At 33.5% G+C, this 27,108-nt stretch overlaps 3 protein-coding genes and 1 long non-coding RNA gene across 6 annotated transcripts; 3 read left to right on the top strand and 1 right to left on the bottom strand.

The window, feature by feature from the left end:
* Positions 1-5,474: 5,474 nt before the first annotated feature.
* Positions 5,475-10,942, top strand: LOC7487534 (uncharacterized). 2 transcript variants are annotated; one of them, XM_024585516.2, is made up of 7 exons: positions 5,475-6,074; positions 6,262-6,689; positions 7,538-7,590; positions 7,678-7,800; positions 8,474-9,241; positions 9,669-9,888; positions 10,011-10,942. In XM_024585516.2, exons 2-7 carry the CDS (start codon positions 6,395-6,397, stop codon positions 10,541-10,543), a joined length of 1,992 nt encoding a protein of 663 aa, XP_024441284.1. In that variant the 5' UTR covers positions 5,475-6,074; positions 6,262-6,394; the 3' UTR covers positions 10,544-10,942. The 2 variants fall into 2 exon arrangements, with proteins under 2 accessions (XP_024441284.1, XP_024441280.1); XM_024585512.2 differs by having other exon boundaries at positions 5,475-6,689.
* Positions 10,943-11,070: 128 nt separating this feature from the next.
* LOC112324147 (pectinesterase QRT1) lies at positions 11,071-13,212 on the bottom strand. The gene is made up of 5 exons (XM_024585526.2): positions 12,525-13,212; positions 12,065-12,260; positions 11,727-11,930; positions 11,406-11,641; positions 11,071-11,292 (listed from the first exon to the last, which is right to left on the bottom strand). Exons 1-5 carry the CDS (start codon positions 13,019-13,021, stop codon positions 11,145-11,147), a joined length of 1,281 nt encoding a protein of 426 aa, XP_024441294.2. The 5' UTR covers positions 13,022-13,212; the 3' UTR covers positions 11,071-11,144.
* A 4,321-nt stretch (positions 13,213-17,533) lies between these two features.
* LOC112323301 (30S ribosomal protein S10, chloroplastic) lies at positions 17,534-20,225 on the top strand. Of its 2 annotated transcripts, none has more exons than XM_024604927.2 (4): positions 17,534-17,875; positions 18,019-18,078; positions 18,805-19,137; positions 19,909-20,225. In XM_024604927.2, exons 1-3 carry the CDS (start codon positions 17,618-17,620, stop codon positions 19,114-19,116), a joined length of 630 nt encoding a protein of 209 aa, XP_024460695.1. In that variant the 5' UTR covers positions 17,534-17,617; the 3' UTR covers positions 19,117-19,137; positions 19,909-20,225. The 2 variants fall into 2 exon arrangements, with proteins under 2 accessions (XP_024460695.1, XP_024460700.1); XM_024604932.2 differs by having other exon boundaries at positions 19,873-20,225.
* Positions 20,226-25,056: 4,831 nt separating this feature from the next.
* On the top strand, positions 25,057-25,817 carry LOC112326869 (uncharacterized). The gene is made up of 2 exons (XR_002980855.1): positions 25,057-25,323; positions 25,441-25,817. It is a non-coding gene; the product is annotated as an uncharacterized LOC112326869 (long non-coding RNA).
* Positions 25,818-27,108: the final 1,291 nt, after the last annotated feature.

Raw genomic sequence — 27,108 nt, 5'->3', positions numbered from 1 at the left:
TATTAATATTAATTCACTTTTGCTATTTCATTGATTTTATTAAGAAAATGTTGTAGAAATGATGTTTCCACCCTGAACTTAATAATTACTTTAATAAAAAATTATTTATTTATGTGATGTAAGTTCAAGAAATTAAAGATGATTTAATAATTAATATAAATAAAAATATATATTTAAAATATTTTAATGTCACGAATTCCTAAACAACTTAGTTGTTTTATAATTCTTGTTTTAAATATTTATTAACATAAGTAATTAAAAAAGTAGAATAATTTAGTATAGTTGATAAATCAAGTTTTTATCAGTATATGTTTATAAAAAAGATTATTAGATCAAGAAAGATTTACGGGTATAAAATTTAAGGACAGCAAGCACATCCAAGTGAATGCGCGTTAGGTCTAGCTCTAGCTAGACCCAACACCTCAGGTTTGGTAGTGTGCCAAGTCCTAAGACGCAGCGTTTGGCAATGTGCCAAGCCTTGAGAAAGCTAAGTCTGACGCCAGCCAGACCTAGACGCAATTGGGCTTAGTAGTGTGCAAAACCTCGAGCACGCTAGGTTTAGTGTCAACCACACCTAGACACGATTGGGTTTGGCAGTGTGCCGAGCTCTGAGAAAGCTGGGTCTCGTGTAAACCATACCTATACGCGATTGAGCTTGGTGGTATGCAAAGCCCTGGGTATGATAGTGTGCCAAGCCTCGAACACACCTGAGGGAATAACCATCCTTCTTCGGCACACCCATGAGGATGTATATCCTCCCCTGGCACGGCTATGAGAATGTCCATCCTCCTTTCGCACGCTAAAGCAAATGACCACACCTTCCTTTGCACACCTAATGGAATGTACATCCTTTTTTGGCATGCCTAAGGGAATGACCATCTTTCCTTGGACACGCCCAAGAGAATGACCATCCTCTCTTGGGCACGCCTAAGGGAATGTTCATCCTCTATTGGCAACGTCCAAGGGAATGACCATATTCTTTATTGGCACGTCTACGAGAATGACCATCCTTCCTTGAGCCTGCTTACAGGAATGACCATCCTTCATTGGCACGCCAAAAAAATGACCATCCTTTTGTGGGTACGCCCAAGTAAATGATCATCCTCCATTGGACACGCTTAAGAGAATGTCCATCCTCTCGTGGCACACTCAAGGAAATGACCATCCTCCCATGAGCACGCCCACGAGAATGACCATCCTCTCGTGGCACGCCTAAGGGAATACCCATCCTCCCTTGGCCACGCCTAAGGTAATGACCATCCTTCCTTAAGCACGCCCAAGGGAATGTCCATCCTTCATTGGTCACGTCTAAGGCAATCATCATCCTCTCTTAGGCACACACAAGGGAATGCTCATCCTCTTTTAGCACACCTAAGAGAATGACCATCCTTCTTGGGCACGCCCACGAGAATGACCATCTTACCTAGGGCATTCTTAAGAGAATGACCATATCCTTCATTGACACGCCCAAGAGAATGATCATCCTATCTGGAGCATGCCCAAAGGGATGACTCTCCTCTCTTGGGTCTAACCTAGGAAAGAGCTCAGCCTCCATGAGCTCAGCTACATTTGATGTCTTGGGCCCTAATCTTCCTACACCTTTTAGGTGTGTAAAAGTTCTTCAAGGACCACCATATTTCTATAAAACATTAATATAGATGTAAGAGATATTTATACTTTATGAAATACTATCAGGGTAAAATTCCACTCCAGACCTTCCTTTTCATAAAAGGCAAGACTCATTGGGCTATAAATACATAAGGTGACCTTCAAAACAAAAGTTCACAATCTTTATTCTTTACTGCATATATATTTTCAAAGCATCTCTCTTTAGAATATTATTGTATTTTATCTCTCTAAAAATATATTTATTAAGCATTGAAGAGTCTCTACCTTTACAAAATGAGACTTTTTGGAAGTACTAGTCACAAGCCACCTTGGCCTACCAAACACCAAGTATATGCTATTAAACACCTTAGCTAGTGAGAATGGATGAAATTGTTAGGACCAATTGATTAACTGGTTATTCAACCAGGGAACCTTATTCCTAGGCTATTTGGTTTTTTTGGGACTTTATCAATGGCGTTGTCTATAGAAACTGATCAAAGAGCCATTGATTTCTTTTTAAAGCTTGTTTTTGATATTTTTAGACTATTCCATGGCACACAACCAATACCTACCTGGGCTAGGACGCGAGATATGTCTTCTCGTTACTGCAGACTCCTGCTCAAGCAAAGCCTCAACAACTTTCGAATTAGGTTCGACTCTTCATTGAGGTAATGCTAGTCACTCAATGTGAGACAAGTAAATTTGGGTTATGTTTTGCCAACTTCACAAATGCAGTTGGAGCTTTGAGATTTTGAAAAGCTTTCAATAAGTACGAGTGGAATATTGATTCAAACCATAAAACATGTGAAGTATTTTTTTTTTTACAATTATCCAAAGAAAAGGGAAAAGTCTCCCTCACGCCGAACACTTTGCTAAAAAAAATTTACCATAGCCAATGAGAATAAGAATGTAAGTTTCTTATATATAAATGACTTATTCAAAATTACTATTTTTATTTTCTCTAGGTGATGCCTAAGAGCCTTTCAATAATACACCTTGAAATGGATGAGCTTGGTCTCTCTAGTGCTATATGCACCACTCTTCATGGGATTAACTTAGTCTCCTCAGTTATTTACATCAATCTTCAAAGGATAGATGCAATCTTCTCAATGCTATATGCATCAATCTCCAAAGTATAGATGTGATTGGTCTCCTTATTACAAATAACAATATCATGTAATCACCACTCTTAGTGGGGTGAGGCTCTTATGCCCCCATAAAAAAAATCATGATAGTCACTCTTTAGGGGATGACTTTTAAGCCCTATGACAATATTGGAAAAGTTATAGGCTCCCGCTCACCAAGAACCTATAATCACTTAGAAGTTTCTAAGTATAGGTTCACCCTCATTGGATTCCACATAACCACTTAAGAATTTATATAGATGATGGGTAGGGGTATTCACGGTCCGGTCCGGTTTTAACCAAAAAATTCAATTGAATCGGAAAATAGTATTCTTTGTTAATATAACCCGGACCGAACCGAGAATCTGTTCAAACCGAACCAGTTTTGTTCGGTTCGGGTCGGTTTTTTAGCATTATAAACTAGAAAAACCAAAACGTTTTTGTTGCTGTTGTTGCAAATCGACCATGAAATAAACCAGAGAGCAGGAGTGATTGTAGGAGAAGTCGACCATGAACTAAACCAAAGTGATGAAATAAAGTAAGATTTAATGTGTAAATGCTATTACTCGCCAATCTTTCTTGAAAACAAATTATGTACACAGGCAACTTTTTTGGACGCAGCATTCCACCACTGTTTTTCGAAGATAAAATATTCTTAATTAACCGACAATGAGAGAATGAGAGAGAAGAGCACAGAGGAGAGGGAGCGGGAGGGAGGGAGGGAGGGAGGGGTGGGGCGGCTGGAAAGGGGGAAGGGGAAGGGTAGGGTTAGTGCATTTAGGTTTAAGTTGTTTCTATTTATACCTTTTTTTAGATTCAATTAAACCGGTTTGGTTTGGTCCGGTTCAATCGGTTTAAGTTTTTTTAAACCGGAATCGACCGGGACCAGGTGGTTTTTTTATTTTTTAATTAGTTTATTCAGTTTTTTCTATCAGTTCGGTTTTTTCGGTTTAATTGATTGGTTGGTTTTTTTGAACACCCCTAATGATGGGTACGGTATCCTTAATCTCTTAGAAATTTTCTAAGTACAGATTCTTGTTATTTTATATATGAAAGAATTTTTTTAGTCCAGATACATATTTCTCTATATTTTTTACAGATTACCCCCTTTTTTATACGAGCAAAGCTCACTACTCTACCTAATCTGAGAGATTAATTAAAGTCTTTGTATATTATTATATCGCAAAGACTGAGGGCTACTGATGAACCAAGTTTTTATCAGTATATATCTTAAAAAAAAAAACACTAGATCAAGAAAGATTTACAGGTATAAATTTTAAGGAAAACTAACATGCTCCAGTGTAGGCGAGCTGAGCTTAATAATGTGTCAAGCCTCAAGAACGCTGGGTCTGACGCTAGTTAGACCTAAACATGATTGGGTTAAGCAGTGTGCCAAGCCCCGGGCATGCTGGGTCTGGCGCTAGTTAGACCCAGATTCGACTGCCAAGCCCCAGGCACATCCAAAGGAATGCACATCCTCCCTTGGCACGCCCAATGAAATATGCATCCTTCATTGACATGCCCAAGGGAATAACCACATCCTTCGTTGGCAAACCCAAGAGAATGTCCATCCTCCCTTTCCCTTAGGCACGCCTAAGGGAATGACCATCTTACCTAGGGCACTCCCAAGGGAATGATCATATCCTCCCTTGGCACACCTAAGAAAATAACCATCCTACCTGGAGTACGCCCAATGGGATGACCCTCCTTCTTTGGATCTAGTCTAGGAGAAGACTTTAGCCTCCATGGACTCAACTACATTTGATGTTTGGAACCTTAATCTCCCTACACATTTTAGGTATATAAAAGTCCTCCAATAACCCACCATATTTCTATGAAATATTAATATAGATGTAAGAGATATTTATACCTCATTAAATGTTATCATGGTAAAATTACACTCCAGACTTTTCTTTTCACAAAATGACAAGACTCATGAGCTATAAATACACGATGAGATCTTCAAAACAAAGGTTCACAATCTTCATTATCTACTGCATATATATTTTCAAAGCCTCTCTCTATAAAATATTCTTGTATTTTATCTCTCTAAAAATATACTTATTTAAACATCGAAGAGTCCTCATCTTCATCAAAGAAAATTTTTTACAGGTACTAATTACAAACTACCTTGGCCTACTAAGCATCAAGTATATGCTATCAAACACATTGACTAAGAAGAATAGATAAAATTGTTAAGACTAATTGATTAACTACTTGTCTAACTCAGAAATCTTATTCCTCAGCTACTTGGAATTTTTAGATTTTATCAATACTATTTTTTTAAATTTTCATCAAATAATTTCTTATTAAAAAACTATAAGGGTGCATTTTTGCAACATGAATTCGAGGGGAACATGGAACATCTCCTAGTCCTGTGTAAAACCTAGACCTCATCATATATTTTGATCAGTTTGTAAATTATATTTATAGAATAATTGGTTTTCTGAAAATTAAATTTGTCTTTTTATTATTTATATTATATTATGATAATAAAATTACAGTAAAGCTAAATTTTTTATAGACTTATAGTTTTTTAATTGTGTATTTACTCTATTCTATATTATAAATAAAAAGCTGCTCTCTATAGCCACCCCGAACCCAATGAAAAAAAAGCATTTCTCACATGACAATTTAATAAAAAAAAAAAAAAAAACTAGATACCTTAAGAAAATCACTATAATTACAATTATATAATAACTTTAATATTTTTTAAAAACAAATATACTTTTAAAAAACCTCTAAAGACAGAAGATCAAACGGGATCCATGTGGATATGCATGCCAAACCCCTAGAAATCTTTCAAACACTCGTGAAAAATGGCTTCTTCTTCTACTCTCTCTTCTCCTCTTTCGTGATCATTTTCTTAATCTTTTCTCTCTCCTCTCCCTTCCAGTACTGCGCTCTGGAAAGCCCACAAAACCCTCAACCTTTCACTTCTCTCTCGAACCCTTCCAAAACCCACCTTCACAAGGTCCTCCTCTTCAATTATTACCAAATCCTATCACCACTCATTTTCCCAGCCCAGACTGAGATGCCCATTTCATAGTTTTGATGATCCTCTTACTTAACTCGGTCAAAGCCATATCTTGGTGGCTTTTGCTGCTTTCAGGATTAGATTTCAGTTTCGACAACTGGGTTACTCATCTGCTGTCAGATCTTCGTACCATAGATTTCTCTCACTTCTGCGCTGCATTCTCTACTACTAACTTTTTCTTTGGTAGACTTCTTTGAGTTTTGACCTCGAACTTCTTGGTGGGTTCTAGGTTTCCATCAATTTGGATAGCTGCTACCCTTAATCTGCTTTGACTTTTGACGAAGAATTGATTTTGAAGAAACCAAGTTAGTTTGTTTTTGATATTCTGTCCCCGTTTGTAGTATATGTTGATTTTCCCTAGCTTTGTAATCTGATTTTAGTTCCTTAAACTGTAGTTTTGTACTTGTGTGAGATACCCACTTTTTTTTTGTTTGAGGTGTATCACTTTTGGGTAGATAATTCATGGACTTCAGGGCAATAATTCACCTTTAGTTTGAAAGATTGCAGTGATTGTGGCCATAATTCAAGTGGGTTTTCGACCCTTTTCCATCTCCACCGAGCAAATTCATCTTCCAGCTGTGTAATCAGGGTTGATTATACTCTTCTCTTGGTGCTGTCTGTCAAAATGACTGGAAGTGGTCACTGTTTTGTGGAGTGGAAAGAGCAGTTTATTTCGCAGGAGCGTGGAAATCGTGTGGTTCACTATTTCCTGAAGGATTCTGCCGGAGAATCTATCATTGCCGTTGTGGGAACTGAGCGGAGTGTTAGGCATATGTTCTATGTGGTTGCTGAGGAGTTTGTGCAGGTTTACGGTGCTGAAAATTCCATTCATGCTGGTTTCAAGTGGAGGTCAAGAAGGGAGGTTGTGGATTGGCTTACATCAATGCTATCAAAGCAGCATGTACAGGGTGATGGATCCAGTATGTATTTTTATTGTTCTGCATTTTTTTTGTTTTCTCCATGTGTTTGGTGTTACATGTATCCTGTCATTGATATATTATAGGATAACTTGCTATAATAGATTTCCAATGTGATATTGTGTATGAAACGTTATGTACTTGGTCCAATTACCTTTGGTCTTGTATGAGTAATGCTTTATGTATTTTCTCAATGTGTTTTGTGTCACATGTAAGCTGTCATTGATATATTATATGATAACTTGCTATTATTGATCTTCAATGCAATACTATGTATGAAATTATATATTTAGGCCATTGATCAATGGTCAATTACTTTTGGTCTAGTATGAGTAATGCTTAATGTATCATGGTTTGGTTGTTATTTTATATCCTTGTTCCTCCTTTCTTTTTAAAATTATCTTCCTTACTGGTCATGTATAAGGTTATTAACTTTCTTCTTCTTTAATGTTTATAGATTAGAACCTCATTTCTGATAATTTGCAATTGAAATCTTTCTGAACTAGCCTTAGGTGCATTATTTATTAATTGTCTCCTACAGGAGGCTGGTCGGCGTGCTATCTTTTACAACCTTCAGATTTATTCAATTTGTTGATATTTTTATTAACTAGAATGTATGATAAGCCCTATCAAATGCAGCCTGGAGGCATGAAGGCTGCTGAACACAAAGCACCAGTGTCTTCAGGTTGCATTTGGAACAAGCACCATATGGATTTGATTTATTGCAAGATTCTGGCAGTATTTTCTGGAACAATTATGCACAGCATCATGGAAACTAGTTCTTTATTTTATCTGGTACAATTATTTTACACTTTCTCAGCAAGATTTAATATGTGCACTTTTAATAACAGAAACACTACAAGGTGTAGAATCAGTAAATGGGCTTGGTGGTCAACATATGCAGGTAAGATGCTGAATATACTTTTTCTTGGCACATATCTGTATCATTCTAATATTAATGCTTTGATGTATCTCTATATGTGAATTGCAGGGCTGTCTTTTGAAAAATCCCAGTGGACATGATTCAGACATCGTGTGGTCAGGCATTGCATGGACATGTGGGAAACAACTGAAGCATTATCCTGCATTCTGCAGGAATGCCACTACAATAGCAGTAAGCATTCATTGTCAATTAAAACGGGAAAGGAGGAGTTGAGTTGTTTTACATGCATGGGCTAGGCTCATTTGTCTCCCTGATGAAACTTCCTTATCTGTACTAGAAACTTGGCTTTTCAATTTCACTAGTTCAATGTAGAGGCATAATTCCAAGTGTAAATGATCAATTGATTGAAACTGTTGCTGGAATATTTTGTCTAACACTGGAACCACTTTCGAACATGACCTTGCAAGCTGATCGAGAAAATGGCCTCTGGAGGGAAATCTGAAGCAGACGACTATTGAAAAACAATGAAGTCTCTAGGTCTTTTTTATTTTTTCAGAAATAACTTGAAAGTAGGAAGAGGACTGGTTTTAGATTGTAATTATGAGATGTGATTCTAAGATGTGTACGATTCACTTGTAGAAGTGTTTTTCTAAATTTGACTGATTTGGAAGGTGAGATGCGTTATAAACTATATGATCGCAAATGCAAATTCTATTTCCCTTGTATGTTAATAGCTTGATGTGCCTTATCCACTTCACAGATTATTTTTATTTTCTTTTTACCTTCTCTGCTGAGATGTGTGTCTGACCTGCTATCTTTTCTTTAGAAGGCATGCAAATATTTTCCACTCACTATTTGAATTTCATTGGCTATCCTGAGTTTTAGCTCATTTTTCCATTTGCAGATCCAATCGTTTGTCTTTGTCATGGCTAAAGGACAGAATCATTATCTTGCTTACTTGGAAGATATGTATGAAGACAAGAGGGGACAGAAAAAAGTAAAAGTGAGGTGGTTTCACCACAGTGAGGAAGTCAAGGGTGTAGTTCCTCTAAGAAATGCTCACCCACAAGAAGTTTTTATCACACCTTATTCACAAGTCATAAGTGCAGAGTGTGTTGATGGTCCTGCCATAGTCTTAACTCGTGAACATTATGAGGAATGTTTTGCTGCTTTTCCTGATGCTTTATCAACGAGAATACATTTGTGCTTTAGGCAATTTAGAAGCAAAAAAGTAAAGCCCTTTGATTTGAGTAAATTGCGTGGCTATTTTGATCAACCTATTCTCTCTTGTTTGAATTCCAAAGCCTTTCTAGGGGCTGAGCGCATAGCCTGTGGACTAACTGAAGAAGATGAAGTATTGAATCCAAGCGAGAACATAAAGCTGGGAGCCAAGAGGACCAGAAGCGGCAGTGTGTCTGAAGCATTTGTGACAGATCATTTAGGAGTTGGAGTTTCTGGTAGTCAGATTATGGCTTTTGACTCGTCATACCTGAACTTAAGATATGGTTGGTATAGCCATCTATTTAAGGTTGATCAAAAGATTGAGCTGTTGTGCCAAGATAGTGGTATACGGGGTTGCTGGTTCAGGTGTACAGTCTTGCAGGTGTCTCGAAAACAGATAAAAATACAATATGATGATGTGCAGGATGAAGATGAGTATGGCAATCTTGAGGTATGCTTAGGCATCATTAAGCACTCTCTTTAGATTTATACCACCTGACTTGAACTCTATATAGAAAACTAGATAATGGTGTAGTAGCATTGGAGTTTATTGTAATTAAAGATGAACTATTTCTGTTCCTGGTTGGATTGATGTCTGGAAATTCTCAAAGAAGTTAACGTCCAGGTCAATTCAGATTGTTAGAGAAATTGTTAGGGCATACCTTGTTCATAAGCTTTGATGCGATTTTTTAATCATTACTGAGTGGTAGTTTCGGATGCATTCATGCTTCATTGTAAAAAGTTCCATTCATGATTCTCAAATAATAGGTGCAGTCCAACAGATTATCTCTAACAATGGATATGTCCCTGCAACATGTGTTACATGTATCTTGTATTTTTCTTTTGACAAGGAGGTTGAATTACTCTCTCAATTGTAGGAATGGGTCCCAGCTTTCAAATTGGCTGTGGCTGATAAACTTGGCATGAGGCGCTTAGGCCGCCCAACAATGCGACCAGCCCCTCCTCCGAATGAACAAACAGACCCTGCTCTCGAAGTTGGGTCTGCAGTGGATGCATGGTGGAGCGATGGGTGGTGGGAAGGTGTAGTAACTAAAATCGATAACAATGGTGGTGATGTTCTGCAAGTTTACTTTCCAGGTTTGCTTTTTAAGAATTTAATGTGAAGCACTTACTATTTGTACCCATCCTTTTATATTATCTTTTTTGTAATTTTCCCCTTGTCTTCCTGTTAGCTGTATGATAAACTGTTGTGGTATCAGGTGAAAACTTATTTTTGGACATGCACAAAAAGGATGTACGAATTTCCAGAGATTGGGTGGGCAATCAGTGGATTGATATTCAGGCAAAACCTGACATACTCTCAGCCATATCGGCTACAACTAGCCCTGAAACAAAAACATCCATTTCCTTGATGATTAACAAGGACCTGGTATCTGATCTTGTTGCTATGTCTTGTGTCGAAGTTCCTACCAGTGCTAAACCTAATACTATTGAAGAGAGAAAACCTGAGTTTGCTCTGTTAAGTGGTTCTGATAGCCATCTTGAAGCCACGGAATGTGTTGACCGTGTGATGCCTCCAACACCAGGTTCCATAGGCAACAAGGATGGTTGTGAAGACATCAATATCAGTCATGGTAAAGGTGAAGTTGCAGGTGATGATGAAGTTCAGGGCAATGGTCAGGTTGAAGTAGTTGGTGATGTTAATGACTGTGCTGACAAGATAGATGTGGAAGTCTCGGAGACTTCTGAGAAGAATAGTAAAACTACAGAACTCATGGAAGTGATGGCATAAGATGTTTAAAATGAGCTCTGACTGCATCATCTCTAAATTGTCATGGTGCTGCTGGTTATAGCTAACGTGGAATTGTGGATAGTTCTCATTTGGTGGTCAGGATGCTTGTAAATAATAACAGGAGAATCGCTGCTTCTCAACCCTTCTTACCTCCACGTCCACGTCCACGTCCATAGATGTACAGGAATTATCTTAGATTTGTAAGATTTCCGTTGTAAGTGGTTGTATAATTGGGATTGGAGTTAAAGATTACTTTGGTCAGAAGCCCTCTAATTGATTCGGCTCCCTTGGTGGTTCATGCTTTTGTGATTCTCGCTTGTAAGTTGCATCATCTACCAAACCTTCGGCTCTTGTAATATCAAATAATTAGTTGTTTCTAGTTCTGTTTTCCCCCGAAAAGTTGCGAAATGTTTCAATCCTTGCTCAACTTTTAATATAAGCATTTTGCTTGATTTCAAGTTGGAAAATGAAGGTGGGTTTGGAAAGGAAGAACACCTATCATACTGGCTGTAACTTGACAGTCGTGCTTGATTATAGCCATTTGCATAAATATATTTTTAAAGAATAAAATTGGTAAAGAATAATGAATTGGTAGGCGTAACTATAGTTTAAGCCATTGTTCTCCACCTATGAATCCTATGTCCAAGTAAGGTCTTGCATCCTCGTACTTGAGCGGCTTTAACCATGGCACTCGACCTCCTGCGTTTGTTCCTCCTCCACTGCACTCGTATTCTCCAAAAACCACAGTCCTGCATGTTTGTGAAATTCGTTCAAGTTGTGTGTTGAATTCCTTGAATCTCTAAACAGAACGATTGCAAAAAACTTAAACATAAGAAGAGTTTATATATCTATATATATATACTTTTGCCTGTATGGATAGTTCCAGTCACTCCATCCTGAAGGATCTATAATATCGTTGAGATAACAGTATGAATATATCGTCCTTGAATAGTTTCCCCAAGCTCTTCCTAGCAGAATTTTGCCAGTTCCATTGATCACGCAGCCTACGAAAGAGAAACCCGTGTCCTCATTAGGTGAATCCCTGTGGTGAGCTGCAATTGCTCCAGATTTTTTAGCCGTTGATTGAAGGACACAATCCTGTTTCAAAACAATAAATCTCGTTTACCACAACCTTCAAGAACAGGAAGGGAACTTGTATAAATGGCTCTCTAGGTCATATAACCTGAAACAGTGATTTTGCTCTGCCGAATATGAAGTCAATACTTCCTTGGATGTGACACTTGTAGAAGTAATGCGTTCCAGTCTCATCTAAGAGAGTGTCTTGAGCACCCAAGACTCTAACTTTATAGAAAAATGCTTTTTTACTAGAAACTCTCATTGCTACTGCTTGCATTCCCTGTCCTCCGGGCTCTGCTACTACTGTATTCTGTCATCAACCCCATATCAAATTAATTACCCCTTATACAATCAAAGTGCATAAAAAAGAGAGAAGGAAAGCTGCAAAATCAAATGCCAAGGCTGCAGGGTAGGCGGATGGACGTTAATTAATTAATTAATTACCTCAAAGGTGATACCGGTTGCGCAGAAATAATCAGATTCTATGGTGACTGATGCTGATCTATATGTTCCAAGAGCAGTGCCATTGCTATCTGCATCTGAAGCCTTGTTGTTCCAAGAAATAATAGTGTCACAAACACGATTTTGGTCTCCGATCATTGAGATATACGGCTTGGTTCTAGGCACCAGTACCTTCTCCCTGCATATTTCACTTGATCAAAATCTGATCATCTATCAACTGCTGGAGATTTTAAATCAGGTCAAGATATGCATATGCATGCAAGTGTAAGCAGTAACTACCCCCTAAATAACTAATAAAGAACCCACGTTGCCCTGCCACGATCGTGTGTCCTGTCCACTTAACACCCCCACAAAAAAATAGCACTAACTGCAAAAAGAGTGGAGCATGTTTCAAAACTCTATATTTCCGGTTCCAATTAGGAAAAAAAGAAGTTCTGCAAACCTGTAAATCCCTGGAAGAATGTAAATTTTAACTCTTTGAGTGTTATATTGAGGCACCAGGTCGATTGCACCTTGAACTGTTAACGAATCTGCTCCGCCATTCTTGTCAACTACAATTACTCGGCTTCCATTAAAATCATATTTAGAACTCACTCTTGCACCACGCTTATTCATCTTCATATCATCCCAACTAATAGCTATACGTTTCGCATTCGCACTGCTTTGTGCTAAGCCCACCTGTAAACAACCTAAAAAACACAGCAAAACCACAAGAAAACCTCCACCAACGTTAACAGACTTTCCCATGAATAATTCTTGCTGTTTTAATTCCCTGATCTCCTCGACGTACGTGCATGCGCTAACTAAAACAAGCTGGTTGTTTAAGACTGAATCTTGTTGGTTTCGGTGAAGGTTGTGAGAACAGGTGAGCCTAATAAATAAGGGAGCGTGGTGGTAGAGTCCTACTGTTCCTAAGGAACTCAAATTTAAGTAGGACATTACTAAGCTAATAAAGAGTGTTGCATGCTACTTTAAAGAAAGAAAAAACTCCACTGCTCGTGTGTATATATATATATATATATATATATAGAGAGAGAGAGAGAGAGAGAGAGAGAGAACAAGAACAAGTGCAAAGATTGAATTAGAGATTATTAGAATTCAAGACAGAAAGGTCAGTCATGAAAGTTTTGCTAAACCCAGAGAAATAGATTTTGCTTTCTTAAATGGGCTTAGAACTGGTTCATAAATAAGATGATGGGAGGTTAAAAAAAAAGGCGGTTATGCTGGCTTTCTTTAGCTGAAACTGAAAAGATGTTGCCTTGGATTATATATACTTATGGCTCTCAACCTCTGTCTTCTGATGAGCGTTGAGAGAATTGGTTGTTGGAACTGTGCGTTTTGCACAAGTTTGTCGTTTCAGAAATTAAAAACGAAAACATTCAATTATTATACAGTTAAATTACTTTCCATTTCATAATCAATTATTTATTTATTTATTTGAAGTTTGGGGATAACTGAATTTTTTTTAATGAATGTACTGAGTTGATGTGGAAATGCTTCTTTGAAATTGTCAAGCAAATTAAGTATCCACGAATATTTCTAACCATAATAAAAAATAATTTTGGCATACTATAATTTTCTATAAAATGCAAAATATAATAAGTCTTCTTTTTTCATCCTCTTTTTTTTTCTATTGATTTAGCCTTTATATGACCAATTTGTAGGCCAATTTAGATTAATTTGTTTGAGGAAAATGAAATTAAAAAATAAGTGATTAAAGCAAAAGAACAAAACAAGTGGATGGTTTTTTCGAGTTATGGGGTGAAAAACCCATTTGACCCTTAAAAAACATAACCAAAATACATGTTATTGCTTGTAATTAAGTAATTTCATAATGGTTCATTTGTCATTGTCAAATTTAAAAGAGGCAATAACATTCTTTTGATTTTACATGCTCTTAAAAGTGGAAATTTTTATTACTTACGCACGTGGACATTTTTGTATTTGCACTTATGGTTTTTATTGTTATTATTATTATGAAGTTAGTTTATGGGAAATCTAGTAATTTAATATATACAAAAAATATTTAAAAAATAAGTTGTTGATGTGTTTCACACGTTAGTGCATGGGCGGCGCATGCGTTGTTGTCCGGTGGTTAAATGTCGTCTTTTACGTCAGCGTTTGAATCATTTAGGCATCTTCTCTATTATGAGGCGATGTGTATGGCCAAATGCCATTCATTTTGGCTTTGAAGATCTTTTTTTTCTTTTCTCTCTCATCCTTGATTTTCGCACCTGCCTCTTCAAAACTTTAAATTAGCCCTTCATTTTTTTATTTCTTTCGGATTTGGTTCATATTTATTTTTATTACTATTTATTTTATTTAGAATAATTTATAATAATTAAAATTATTTTTTAATTTCATCCTTCAATTTTTTCATCTTTTAAATTTGGTTCTTATTTTTTTTATTGCTATTTGTTTTGTTTGAGATAATTTTTAAATTTGGTTCTTAGGTTTTCACGAGTTTCAAGTTTTAGATATTACCTCAGGTTTAAGAGGTTCTTCCGGGTTGTCTTAGTTTTTTTTGCCTTTTTTAATCTCATGTTTTTTCAATTTCAGACTTTAGAATTTATTCAATTGGAGATTGAGCTTTATTATTTTTATTTATTTGCTTTCTGTAGAATTTTTCATTTATTTTTAAAATGACCTGGGTTATCTCGGTTCTTTTTATTTGATATTATTTGTTGAATTTACTTTGGAATTTTTTTTAAAATGATATTTTTTCTTTATCCTTCATCATTAGACTGGTTTTAACTTTTTTTTTTTAGTTTTGCCATTTAACATTGAGTTGTTTTATAGATGAGATTCATAATTTTATTCTATTTACTTTCATTGATGACTTTATTTTTACCTTTATACTAGCATGGATAATTATTTGATTAAATAAAAAAATTATTTAATCTTAATTTTAATTATATCTTGATCAAATATCAATTTAATTAATTAGATATGCATATAAACATTTTAATTTATGATTAAGAATTTTTTTATATCAAAAAATATATTGAAAAAACCTATATATATTTTTTATTTTATTAAAAACATTATTCAATTTATAACAACGAACGGGTAAAATAATAATTGAATATCAATTAAAATTGCATTTAGAGCAGGATTTTGTAAGTTTGTAATAAGGTAGTTTTAAGCTTTGTTATTTTTCAGTTCTTCTTCTATTCTCTTTCTCTTCTAATATTATATTATATAATAAAAGAGATGATGTTTTTACTGCTCATCACCTCACAAAATACTATTCATTTCAATAGTATTTATTTTTCCTTTCTAAATCTATATTTCTTTTTCTAATTTCATACTTCAACATTTAGGTTATTGAAGATTAAGCTTTATAATTTATTGTGCTTTGCTTTATACATGGTTAACTTGGTCTCATAATCTGTGTCACGGGTTTGGTGGGTTAACTTGGTGAACTCGATTTTTTCTTGTCTTTTTTTAATTGATTTATTTTTTCAATTTCATCTTTCAATATTAGGTTGATTATGAATTAAACTTCATGATTTATTTTAGTTTATTTTTTATGAGGTTATCTTGATTTCATGACTCGAGTCGCGGGTTTGACGGTTAACCCAGTTGACTTGGGTTTTTTTGTCTTTTTTTAATTTGTATTTTTTTTAATTTTATCCTTCAATATTAAGTTGGTTATGAATTAGGTTTCATGATTTATTTTAATTTGCTCTCTATGATGTTATCCCAATTTTATGACTCTGATCACGTGTTTTATGAATTAACTCATGTAGACTGGAGTCGTTTTATTGTGTCATGTTCTTAGATTGTATTTAAAAAAAAAAATTCAACTTTCAACAATAGATTTATTGAAAATTAGGCTTCATAATGTGTTTTTATTTACTTTCTATTGGGTTATCATAGTCTTAAAATCTTGGTCGCGAGTTTGACAGGTTGATTAGGGTTGACTTAAATTATTTTTTTATTTACTTTCTATGAAGTTATCCTAATCTCTTGACCCAGCTTACGAGTTTGGCAGGTTAAGTTAGATCATTTTTTTATTTTAATTTTAATTTTATCCTTCAACATTTAGTTGATTTGGAATTACGCTTCATAATTTTTTTCTATTTTTCTTTCTATAAAGTTATCTTTGTCTCATTTTTTTTTAATCTTTTTTAATATCATCCTTCAATATCATAATTGTTTATTCCGAGTTGCGGGTTAACTAGGGTTTTGTTTGTCCTTTTTTTGTTAATTTTTTTTAATTTTATCATTCAACATTTTATTGATTTGAAATTAGGCTTCATATTTTTTATTTTTTTATGTTATCTCAGTCTCATTATTTAGGTCACAAGTTTGGTTGTTTAACCCGGGTTGATTTAGGTTTTTTTTAATTGATATTTTTTTTTCAATTTTATCCTTCAATATTGAATTGATTGAGAATTGAGTTTCATAATTTTTTTTTATTTTTTTTCTATGGAGTTATCCTTATCACATGACCTGGGTTGCAGCTTTGACAGGTTAACCCGAGTTGAATTAAGTTGTTTGTTTTTTTATTTCTTTTTTTTATTGATTTTTTTTTCAATTTCATCATTCAATATTAGTTTAATTGGAAATCAGATTTCTTATTTGATTTTGATTTGCTTTCTATGCAGTTATTATAGTTTTATAATCCGGGTTACGGATTTGACAAGTTGACCCGGGTCGATCCAATATATTTTCATCTCAATGTTTTTTTTTAAAAAAAAAACATGTCATCTTGAATTATTTTCGTGGTCAAATTATGTTTCTAACAATTTTTCAGGGTTCCTTCAAATCTGTCAAGTTGATTGAGACATATCGGGTCAACTTCTATACAATTTAATTTTTTTTTTTAATAAAAAACAATTTAATAATATATAAATATTTATTTATATTAAATAAATTAATCTGGAATAATAATCTAGTACGTATGTGTGTGTGGCTTGGGCCCATTTATGTTGTATATTTTTTTGACACATCATTAAAAAATAATTAAATGGCTGAAAATAAAACCACACTTTCCCTTACAATAAGAACAAATTTGAATTGGTTGTCAAATCCAGTAACACTCCATCTTATTTTCAGAGAAGCTATTATAATTTAATCATTGTTTAATATATATAGAATATTTATAATTTCATTGAATATTATATAAATATCTAGTTTTTCTTACATAGCGTACAACGAATAAGATATAAATATAATAGAAACCCAACTCGTAGCTATCTATTATCATTTATTTCTCTTAATTTTGATGAAAAAGATTTCTTTAATATTAAAAAAATCATTATACAATCTTTATTATTATTTTTTGGACCTTGTAAACTCTTGTCCTCGATTTCTAATATAAGGCCCAACCCCAAGCAAAGCCTACAGAAAAGAACAAAGTTCATGTGCAGTGTGGGCTTTTAGTCCAGCCCAAACAAAAGAAAAATAATAATTATATATATGAAAATTGGAAAATAATTGGATAATCCACCAAAGCAGCTAGGAAAAGGTTCGCACATCCAAAAATAATAACCAGAAGAAGAAGAAGAAGAGGTTGAAGAAGAAGTAATGGCTGTAGTAAATTCAATCACTGCAACATTAACATCAATCCCTTCTCTTACAATCTCGACTCCTCTTTCATTTCCTTGTAAAACAACAAAGCTCTCTTCCTTTTCTCTTAACAACAATGCCTTCAAGACGAACACCACCCTTATACCCTCCCTTTCAACAAGTAGGGTTTTTGCTGCTCCTGAAGCTTTGGATTCTCAAACCACTCTAGACCCACTTCCAGATACCCTCGATGCACCTTATTCTGATACCTTCCAGGTCTCTATATGTCTCTCTCTCTCGTAAAGTTATCATTTGTTTTTCTTTCAATTATGACAAGTTTTTCAATTTTCTGTTCGGTTTCCCGTAGTGAGAAATTACTTAGTCTTACTCAATTCACTTGCTAATCTTGAATCTTGTAGGTTGAAGGTTCTGAGACACCTAGTTCTCAGTCAGTCAGTATTGCTGCAGATGCAGACAAGGTAATATATTTACATATTTCTATCTGCCTTATCATTTTACCTTTCTTACATTATATAGAGGAAATTAAAGAATTAGCATTGCAAAATTATGAAGCTTGTATCTGTTGGGGAATTCTTCCATTTACTCTATGAGTAATTTTGTGGTGTTGTATTAATATTTGGGGTAGCCAAGATAATAGAACACTTAGATATTTGATTTGATTTTCTATTTATTTCGATCTTCAATTCAATGAATCAAATGGTGGCTCCTTTTCATGATTCCATGTTTTCGTAATCTTATTCGTTGCTTGTTTCCATGGTGAAAATTTTTTACTCGCAACACATATTATTCTGTGCTAAGTAAGAAGGAATGTCTCCATCTGGCTGCTCATGGAAGCTTAGATGATATGGAGTTTCTCTTGGCTGGTGTACATACTGTAGGGAATATTACGTGTACTAAATAGTGAATACTAAACTTTGGTTATTTCTGGGGGTTAATTTTATAGACTGTTGTTTTCAAAAGACTTGAGCTTTGCTTCAAATGGAAGCCTTTCTTTGATATACATGCTTCCGAGTAAGAATTCTTGTTCAAATATCTTTGTCTGGGGTCAATTGAAGACTGAATGACCCTCATTGTTTATGGTCTATTATTTTTCCGTCCTGCACTATGTAATCACTCTATAAAACTTCATGCATATAGTTAAGTGCGGAGTTTTCATTTTGTCTCTATGTTGCTTGTGTTTTTAGATGGCACCGAAGCAGAAAATTAGAATCAAACTAAGATCTTTTTGGGTCAAATTGATCGAGGACTCCTGCAAGCAGATAATGGATGCTGCAAGGACCACCAATGCAAAGACCATGGGTCCTGTGCCATTACCAACCAAGAAGCGTGTATACTGTGTTCTTAAATCCCCCCATGTGCACAAGGATGCAAGGTTCCATTTCGAGATCCGAACCCACCAACGTCTTATAGATATTCTGTACCCAACTGCACAAACAATCGATTCGTTGATGCAACTAGACATTCCTGCTGGAGTTGATGTAGAGGTCAAGCTCTGAAGTTAGTGATCCTTCAGTCAGGTAAACTTCATAACATTTTTTTAGTTTCTCCAAATCGTTTGCTTAGCTATGACTTGGCTTTTCTCCATAAACCAGCATCGCAGAATCCCAAGTTTTTTTATTACTCTCTCTCTCTCTCTCTTTTCTCCTCTTTTATTATTCTTATTGCATTATGTATGCAATGCTATCTCATATGAAGCATTTGACAACTTATTCTCACCCCCTCAGTGTTTCCTGGATCTCTTACATGATTACTAGTATGAATGGCGCACTGTTTATTGTAGCAGAAGAAAGATTATTAGTGGCAAGACTGAAGTAACAACTGTGATGATTTTCATGTATTTATTTCAGGGTCTTTAGCTTAAAAATATTTTCATAATTAGATGCTTGGACGAAAAATTTCTGACGTTCTTATTCTCCATGCTTTGCACTTAACTATGCTAGCTTCCCAGCTATGAAACTTGAACCCCATACTGGCAGCTTCTATTGTAAATCCCATCTTTTGTGCTTTGTTTTATGCTGATACATTCTTTGTGGGGGCAGTGCTTGAAAGTGGAAAATGGATGATGACCTCCCTGCAATCATCTGCATTGCTTTGTAATTGTTGTTTTCATTTCATCTTGGTATTGTAGCTAGTCTAACATAATATTCTCATTGGTATTGTAGCTATGGTAACCTTAACATTTTGTTCTGGGGTGTATCTCACAGCATATTTACTTTCTTTTGATTCCCTCTTCTTGTTTTAACTCTTAACAGTTCTTGATGCATATGAAATGGATGTTGTTATTCTAGGTGCTGGATTTCTTCCTAGAAGACTAAGCTAAGAAAAGTTGCTGTTTCATTCAAGGCTATGGAAGGTGATTGCATGAACAAGATTGTTAAGATGGCATACCCATCCAACAACGGCTTCTTTTACCCCTTTCTTTTTTGCTTGGATGATTTTGTAAGCAATACTATCATGTATGAAAATTCATCATTGCTGATCAGATATTCGTAGTGAAACATAGGTGTATAGAGCTTTCTGTCTGTTTCTTATGTTCTGATTTACGTTTTCTTTTAGCAAACTTTACAGCCAATGAATGAATCAACCTCAATTAATTTTCCTTTCTGATCTAAGCTCGTATTGTCTCTTTGTACTGTGCATGCGTGCATTGCAGTCAATAGTTGTCTTCAATCTGCAAAGCATGCTGGGAATAGCCTCTTTTAGCAAACAATTTGTTTTTTCCGGCAAATTATTTCATTTACTATAGGGTAAATTATTTGTGCATCTCAAAGGTTTAAGTAAAATCGAATTTTAGTCTGAATTCTTAAAGCCTTTACATAATAGTGCCTGGACTTCCATGTTATGGTAAATCTTTAGCCCCGCCATAGGTATTCTATCTTTTGAATTAAAACTATGTTCCACGCTACAGGCCTAGCGCTATAGATTTTAGAAACTTGAAAACTAAAGGCTATTTAAATTACAAGCTCAGGAACATGAAAACAACCTGCCCTTCACTTCTCTGTATTGAATGATCCTCCACAAGTTAAATGGCTCGATGTATAATTTTGCTCTGAAGTAGATCAACAATATGGGCCGCCCTTTCTTCCGAGAACTGATAGCCTCATAGGAGGAGCACCTTGGTTTCTTCAACATGTCGGGTGTGTAAAAGGAGCACCTTATAGCGACTCTTTTCTACCTGTTCATCATTACTACTATGGAATCAGATCCAAACCAGGCAAGAACTTGACCAATTTAACATGATCATCATTACTACTATGGAATCAGATCCAAACCAGGCAAGAACTTGACCAATTTAACATGATCATCATTACAGGTGTGTTATACGGATTGACATGAGCCAATATTAAAATGAAGGGCTAGCTGTTTTCTTTTTCTTTTTCTTTTTCTTTTTACTCCCTCCCTCCCTTCAATCAAATCATTCGATTTTAATTAAATTTATTTCAGAATACTGTGCTGTGGTACATGTTATAGTTGACTAAGTAGCCATTTATCATGTGATTTGCAGCGGGTTAGTTTTTTTTTAAAAAAATAAAAATAAATATCAGATATATAAGTTATTTCAATGTATTTTTTTAACATAAATAAATTTAAAATATAAATTGAAAAGTTTATACAAGTATCTAGATAAATAAATTAATGACCTTTCATATAAACAAATAAAAAAAATCATTAAAAATAACTATAAAAGAAATTAGAAAAATTAAGAGATGAATACAAATTAAGATATTCAATCATACAAAATGAGATATTCACTTGATTGTGTTCACTAAACAACAATATTATTTAAAAATAAATATTTTTTATTTTAAAAAATAAATTTCATTTGTATAAAACCAAAAAAAAATTAAATAAATTAGAATAATATCTTGAAAAATCAAACACAAACATAACAATTCCAAATCAATTTATATTAAAAAAATAGCATGCTAAACTCGTGAGTTGGAATCATGAGACCGGGACAACTCCATAGAAAAAAATATTTGAAAATAATCACAAAACTAATATTAAAAAAAATATAAAATGATAAGATCATACGAAACTGAATCCCCAACAAATAAAGTATCAAAAGATGAAATCATAAAAATATCAATTATAGAAAAGCATCCAAAAAAATAAGGGTGAAAATACAATTCATTACAGGGCAAATAAAAATTTGATTTGACATGCGCTCTATTATGGACCGTAATTTTTTTTAAGAAAATAGCATAGTACAAAGACTATTTTGATATGTTTTTTTACATAATAAAAATTATAAGTGTAAATCAAAAAGTTTATCTAAACATCTAATAATCATTTATGTAAATTAATAATAACTAAAAAAGAAAGTGAAAAAATTGAGAGATAAACGTGGATCACGATATTTGATCTTGCAAAATAAGATATTTACCCACCTGTGTTAACTGAACTTTTTTATTAAAATCAATAAAAGATAATAGAAATAAAAACACATATGAAACCAAGTGAAGAAAATTAAAAAAGACAATGCAAAACAAAATAAATAGCAATTAAAAGAATTAGGATTAAGTTCGACATAAAAATTAATTGAAATTAAATGTTTAAGGAAAGATAAAATGAAAATAAATGTTTAGGGATGGAATTGAAAAAAATAAATTAATTAAGAAAATGAATAAAAAAATAGCAATTGAAAGAATTATTAGGAATGAAATTAAAAAACAAAAACAAATCAATCAAGAAAATAACTCAAAACAAAACAAATAACAATTAAAAAAATATGACTAAATTTGATAAAAAAAGATTAAAGAAATCAAATGACCAGGGATTAAATCAAAAATAAAATCCAATTAGAAATAATCAATATAATTAAAACAATTGCAATTAAGAGAAGAGGGACTGAATCTTAAGCAAAAGGAAATTGAAGGGATGCTTTAATTTTTGTATGGCTAGCATGCAACCCGAAGAAGAAAGAGAAGGAAAAGAAGGAAAAAAGAAAAGCAAATTGACGTTAAACCCAACTGAACCACGATGCACGCTTTATCTAAAGAGAAAAAGGACGTCAAAACAAATCAAATGATACGATGAAAGCACGATTAACAGCACTGAAGTCAGCCGCACATGCCGCTTGAAGGTGGCGGAGCTACATACATGTTGACACGTGCGGGGCACGCGTCAACAACTTTCTCGTTTTTTTTTTTGCACAAAATCAAAAATGTCCTTAGGACTAAACAATAATAACAAAAAAATCATTATGAAATTAGAACCAAACCCCTAAAGTCAAGGCTAAAAAAATTGGATATTAAGAGTAATGAAGTAGTTATATTGTTCAATGAGAAAAAGTTATTATAAGGTCCCTAGACAAAGGTTATGGCTATTTACTTTTTAAAGTCAATATCGTAATTGTAATCTTAAAATCAATGTAAAATTACTAAAACGACCTCCATTATCCTTAAAAATAACAAATAAACCAATAGAAAAAAAACAACAATATCCCCATCCCAAGCATTCAGAGCTATGAAATCCTACTCTGCAATTCCGCAATAGAATGTGTCTTAGTCCAAAGTACATATACATTAGAAATCTCACATGGTTTAGAGTTTTACTTAATGACTACTGTTGAGCCCATTTGTTTATTTTAAAATAAAAATTTTAATTTTTTTCTTTGCTTCAAATTATTTTTTTGTGTTTTCAGATCGTTTTGAAGTAAAAAAAAATAATTTTAATATATTTTTAAATAAAAAACACTTTGAAAAGAGACTGCTACTATAATACCAATTCTGTTTAGAAAGATGCTTTCAATTGACATTATTTGATTGCAACTGTATAATATAGAATCTAATTGACTCAATAAAAAACAGAGATGCTAAATAGACGAATTGGGAATAATATAAGGACTAAATTATGGGTTTAATTTAACCTTAAAATATTCGAAGCCACTTCTGTTTTTGGAAAACTTTCACGCTACAGAAAGAATATCAACTGCACATTCTATAAGATATTCCTTTCCGTCATTGCCAATAATAATAATAATAATAAATAAACCTTTCACTAGTTTTAGAGGTCTTTTCACAATTTAACAAGAGAAAAAAAAATGATGATTTTTGTCACTATACTATTGATAAAGGATAACTCATCTTTTTGTAATTTTAAAATACAAAAAAATAAATAAACTATTTTTAAAAACAAAAAATTCTAAACTAGTGTTCAAGTTTTTTTTTTAAAAAAAAATTTAATATGATTTTTAGTTACAATCAAGTTTAAAAGGAGTAATTTGATATTTTAATAAATAAAAAATATAATTAAAAAAATAAAAGTACAATAACACGTGCAATGAGTGGGAGGCGCTCACAATCTTTTGACAACATGTGAAGTGTCTTTTAGTGGTCAAATATTTCTTTTCATCGTGTTATTGGAATTGTTACAACGCTTTTTTTACCTATTGAAGTGGCGCATGACGTCAATGGTGGAATGATTTGTTGCCAACAATGTTTTCTTTTTTATTTTCCCTTCTTTCTCTTGGAATTCATGTTGGACATTCAAAATTTTAAAGTTGTTCTCTTATTTATTGAGATTTTAATTTTGTTCCTTATTCTTTTGATTTTTAATTTTTGTTCTTGATCATTTTGTAAAATTTAAATTTATTTTCAATTTCATCTTTCAATCCCAATTTGTGATATGTTATTTTATTCAATTTGATCCTCGTTATTTTGATTATTATTTTTTGGGTCCTTTTATTAAACTGTTATTTCTTTTCAATCTCACCATTCAATTAAAAAATTTTAGTTGTCATCTAATTTATTTATTTTTTCAATTTTGATCCTAATTTTTTAATTGTTATTTTTTTGTTTTAGATCCTTTTGTATAATTGATTTTTTTTTCAATTTTATTTTACAACATTTGTTTGGTTTGGAATTGGACTTCGAGGCCTTTTCAGATAGAGTGCTTCTAATTTAATGACTCGGATCGCAGGTTGACATCGTTTTTCTTTTTAAATAGACGTTGTGATTTTCTTTATTTATTTTTATTGAGTTATCTTAATTTTATGACCTAAATCTCGAGTTTGACGAGTCAATAAAGGTTGGCTCAGTCCTTTCTGCAATGTTACTTTTTTGTTCCACAAAAAAAGAAATTTTAATCCTTTTCGATTATGACCTTGAAAATTTTATTCTTTTGAAACTAATCTTCATCATTTTTCCTGTTTTGAATTTTATTGCGTTATCATATTAACATGATTTGAGTTGCAAAGTTCAATTATCTTACCTGATATTGATTGTTTATTAGTTCCTGTTTATTAATTTTTATTTTTCAGTTTTATCTTTCTATAATTAATTTGTTCAAATTTAAATTTTATAATTTTATTTATTTATTTATTGAATTATCTCACTCGTATTATTTCTGAACATCATTTCTTGAGAGAGAAATCCGGCCCCGCAGCGTAGCAATGGATGGTCCATGAATCTAGAAATAACTATAAGCTGACTTTTTCTAGGTTGTGATGGTAACGTATCACCAGCTACGTGCTATCTAATATGGTCAAGCTGCATTTCTGTTGGCTGGTAAACGATGTTTATATCAGCCCTAGTTGGCAACTTGCTTCAATTATGAAGACGAAACTGTGGAGAATTCAAAACAGTGTAGTTGAAGTTTCCATCCATTTCGAAAATTAAACTCTTTTCTACCTGCGGAACCTGATCCAAACCAGGCAAGAACTTTGTCCAATCTAACATGATCATCATCACAATTCACAGGTGTGCTGTTTTATGGATTGATTGACATGAGCCAATATTAAAATGAAGTGCTAGTCGTTTTCTTTTTCCCTCCCTCCCTTCAATCAAATCATTCGATTTTAATTGGATTTATTTCAGGATTCTGTGCTGTGGTGCATGTTATGGCTGAGTGATGACTACTGCTAATTAAATCGACTGAATTGTTATGGGTTTAATTTAACCTTAAAATATTGGAAGCTTCTTCTGTTCTTGGAAGACTCTCACGCCAGAGAAAGAATATCAACTGCATATTCCATAAGATATTCCTTTTCTTCATTGCCACAAGAAAAGACCTTTCACTGGTTTGTGGGCGATCCTAGATCACCATGTCCATGTTTTGTAGCTGGGCAAAGGACATACTTATCCCCTAACTATTATCTTAATCCAAACGATCATATATCTTGATGAACAACTGTATCTTAGTTTTTGTATTATTATTAACAACTCTTTATGATATTATTTACACATATAATTATTGATTTGTTTTATTATAAACATGCTTTGTGATGTTTTCATTCCGCAAATGAAATATTTTCTTACGTTAAAAAACACTAGAAGGGATTGCAGATTTTATTGTTTTTTTGCCTTGAAACGCGTAGCAAGAGCAACCGGACTAGTCATACAAGTAAACTCCATTGGAGTTCTTCTGGGTTCGAGAAGAAAACAAGAAGAAGGTAATCATAGATGCTGCTAAGTACACACACGCACACACACGTGTGTGTGGATAAAATCATGGGAGCTCCAGTAGAAAAAGAAAACAATGGAAAGGTGCATGGATGCGTAGATGCTAGGCTAGCTAGTCTTCCATTCAGCAGCACAGTGAGTAGTCGGTGAAGAAAAGCTAAAGGGCATTCATGATTCTCGGGCCCCTACCACTTCTATTACCACTCCTGGGTGTCTTCTATTCTGCCTATTGTTTTTCAGAGAAAATATTCATATATATATATATATGGAGAAACAATTTGTGTCCTCCGAATCTACTACCGAGGAGAATAACACTATAATTTATCCGTCAAGTTGATATTAACTTTATTTAAAGAACAAATTCTATTATCATAATAACATTTAGAATATTTATACAGAACACACACAATTTTGTTTGAATATCTATTTAATAAAAAAAATATTTATATAAGATATGCGTGAATTATATAGTTAATCTTAGTTTGTGTGGGTTCTGAACTTAACGATCATGTAAACCTCTAGTGACCCTAAAAGAACTCGAATTCGTGATTATTGGAGAGCAAACTCAAAACCTGACCAGTTGAACTATCCTTAAAGATTTATTCAGTTCTATTTTTACAAATTGTTTTAGACAAGGATTTGCTTGTTAGAAATTGTTCGTAAAACCATTTTCATTTATTTTCTGGATGGAAAAGTGACTTATAATTAAGCCATAGCTAGATTAGTGTATAAAGAAAACCACGCTCATTGTAATTCTTTGATTAGCTCTCTCATACATAAAATTCTCAGTACAACACTTTTCTCTGAAGTCTATGCTTCGTGATTATTTTATTTCAAGGTCCAAGTTTTATCTCTCTACATTTCACTTTTCTATATCAAAGTTATTTACAGTCTCTTTTATTGGTTTCTTTAATTACTGCTTTTCTTAGAATAAATTAATTTATTGTTCGTTCTTAATTTTTATCAACTCCTGCTCGTCGTGAACATTCTTTATCTTTGCTACTCGTTTGAACTCTCTTGATTCCACTTATTACGAAAACTATTTCATGATTAATAAATGCACCAAATATGAGATTATTATTA

This window comes from Populus trichocarpa, chromosome 1 (genome assembly GCF_000002775.5).
Source record: "Populus trichocarpa isolate Nisqually-1 chromosome 1, P.trichocarpa_v4.1, whole genome shotgun sequence".
In the NCBI taxonomy this organism is placed as follows: domain Eukaryota; kingdom Viridiplantae; phylum Streptophyta; class Magnoliopsida; order Malpighiales; family Salicaceae; genus Populus; species Populus trichocarpa.
Note: the sequence above shows the minus strand (reverse complement) of the source record. Positions and strands in the feature narration are given on the sequence as shown.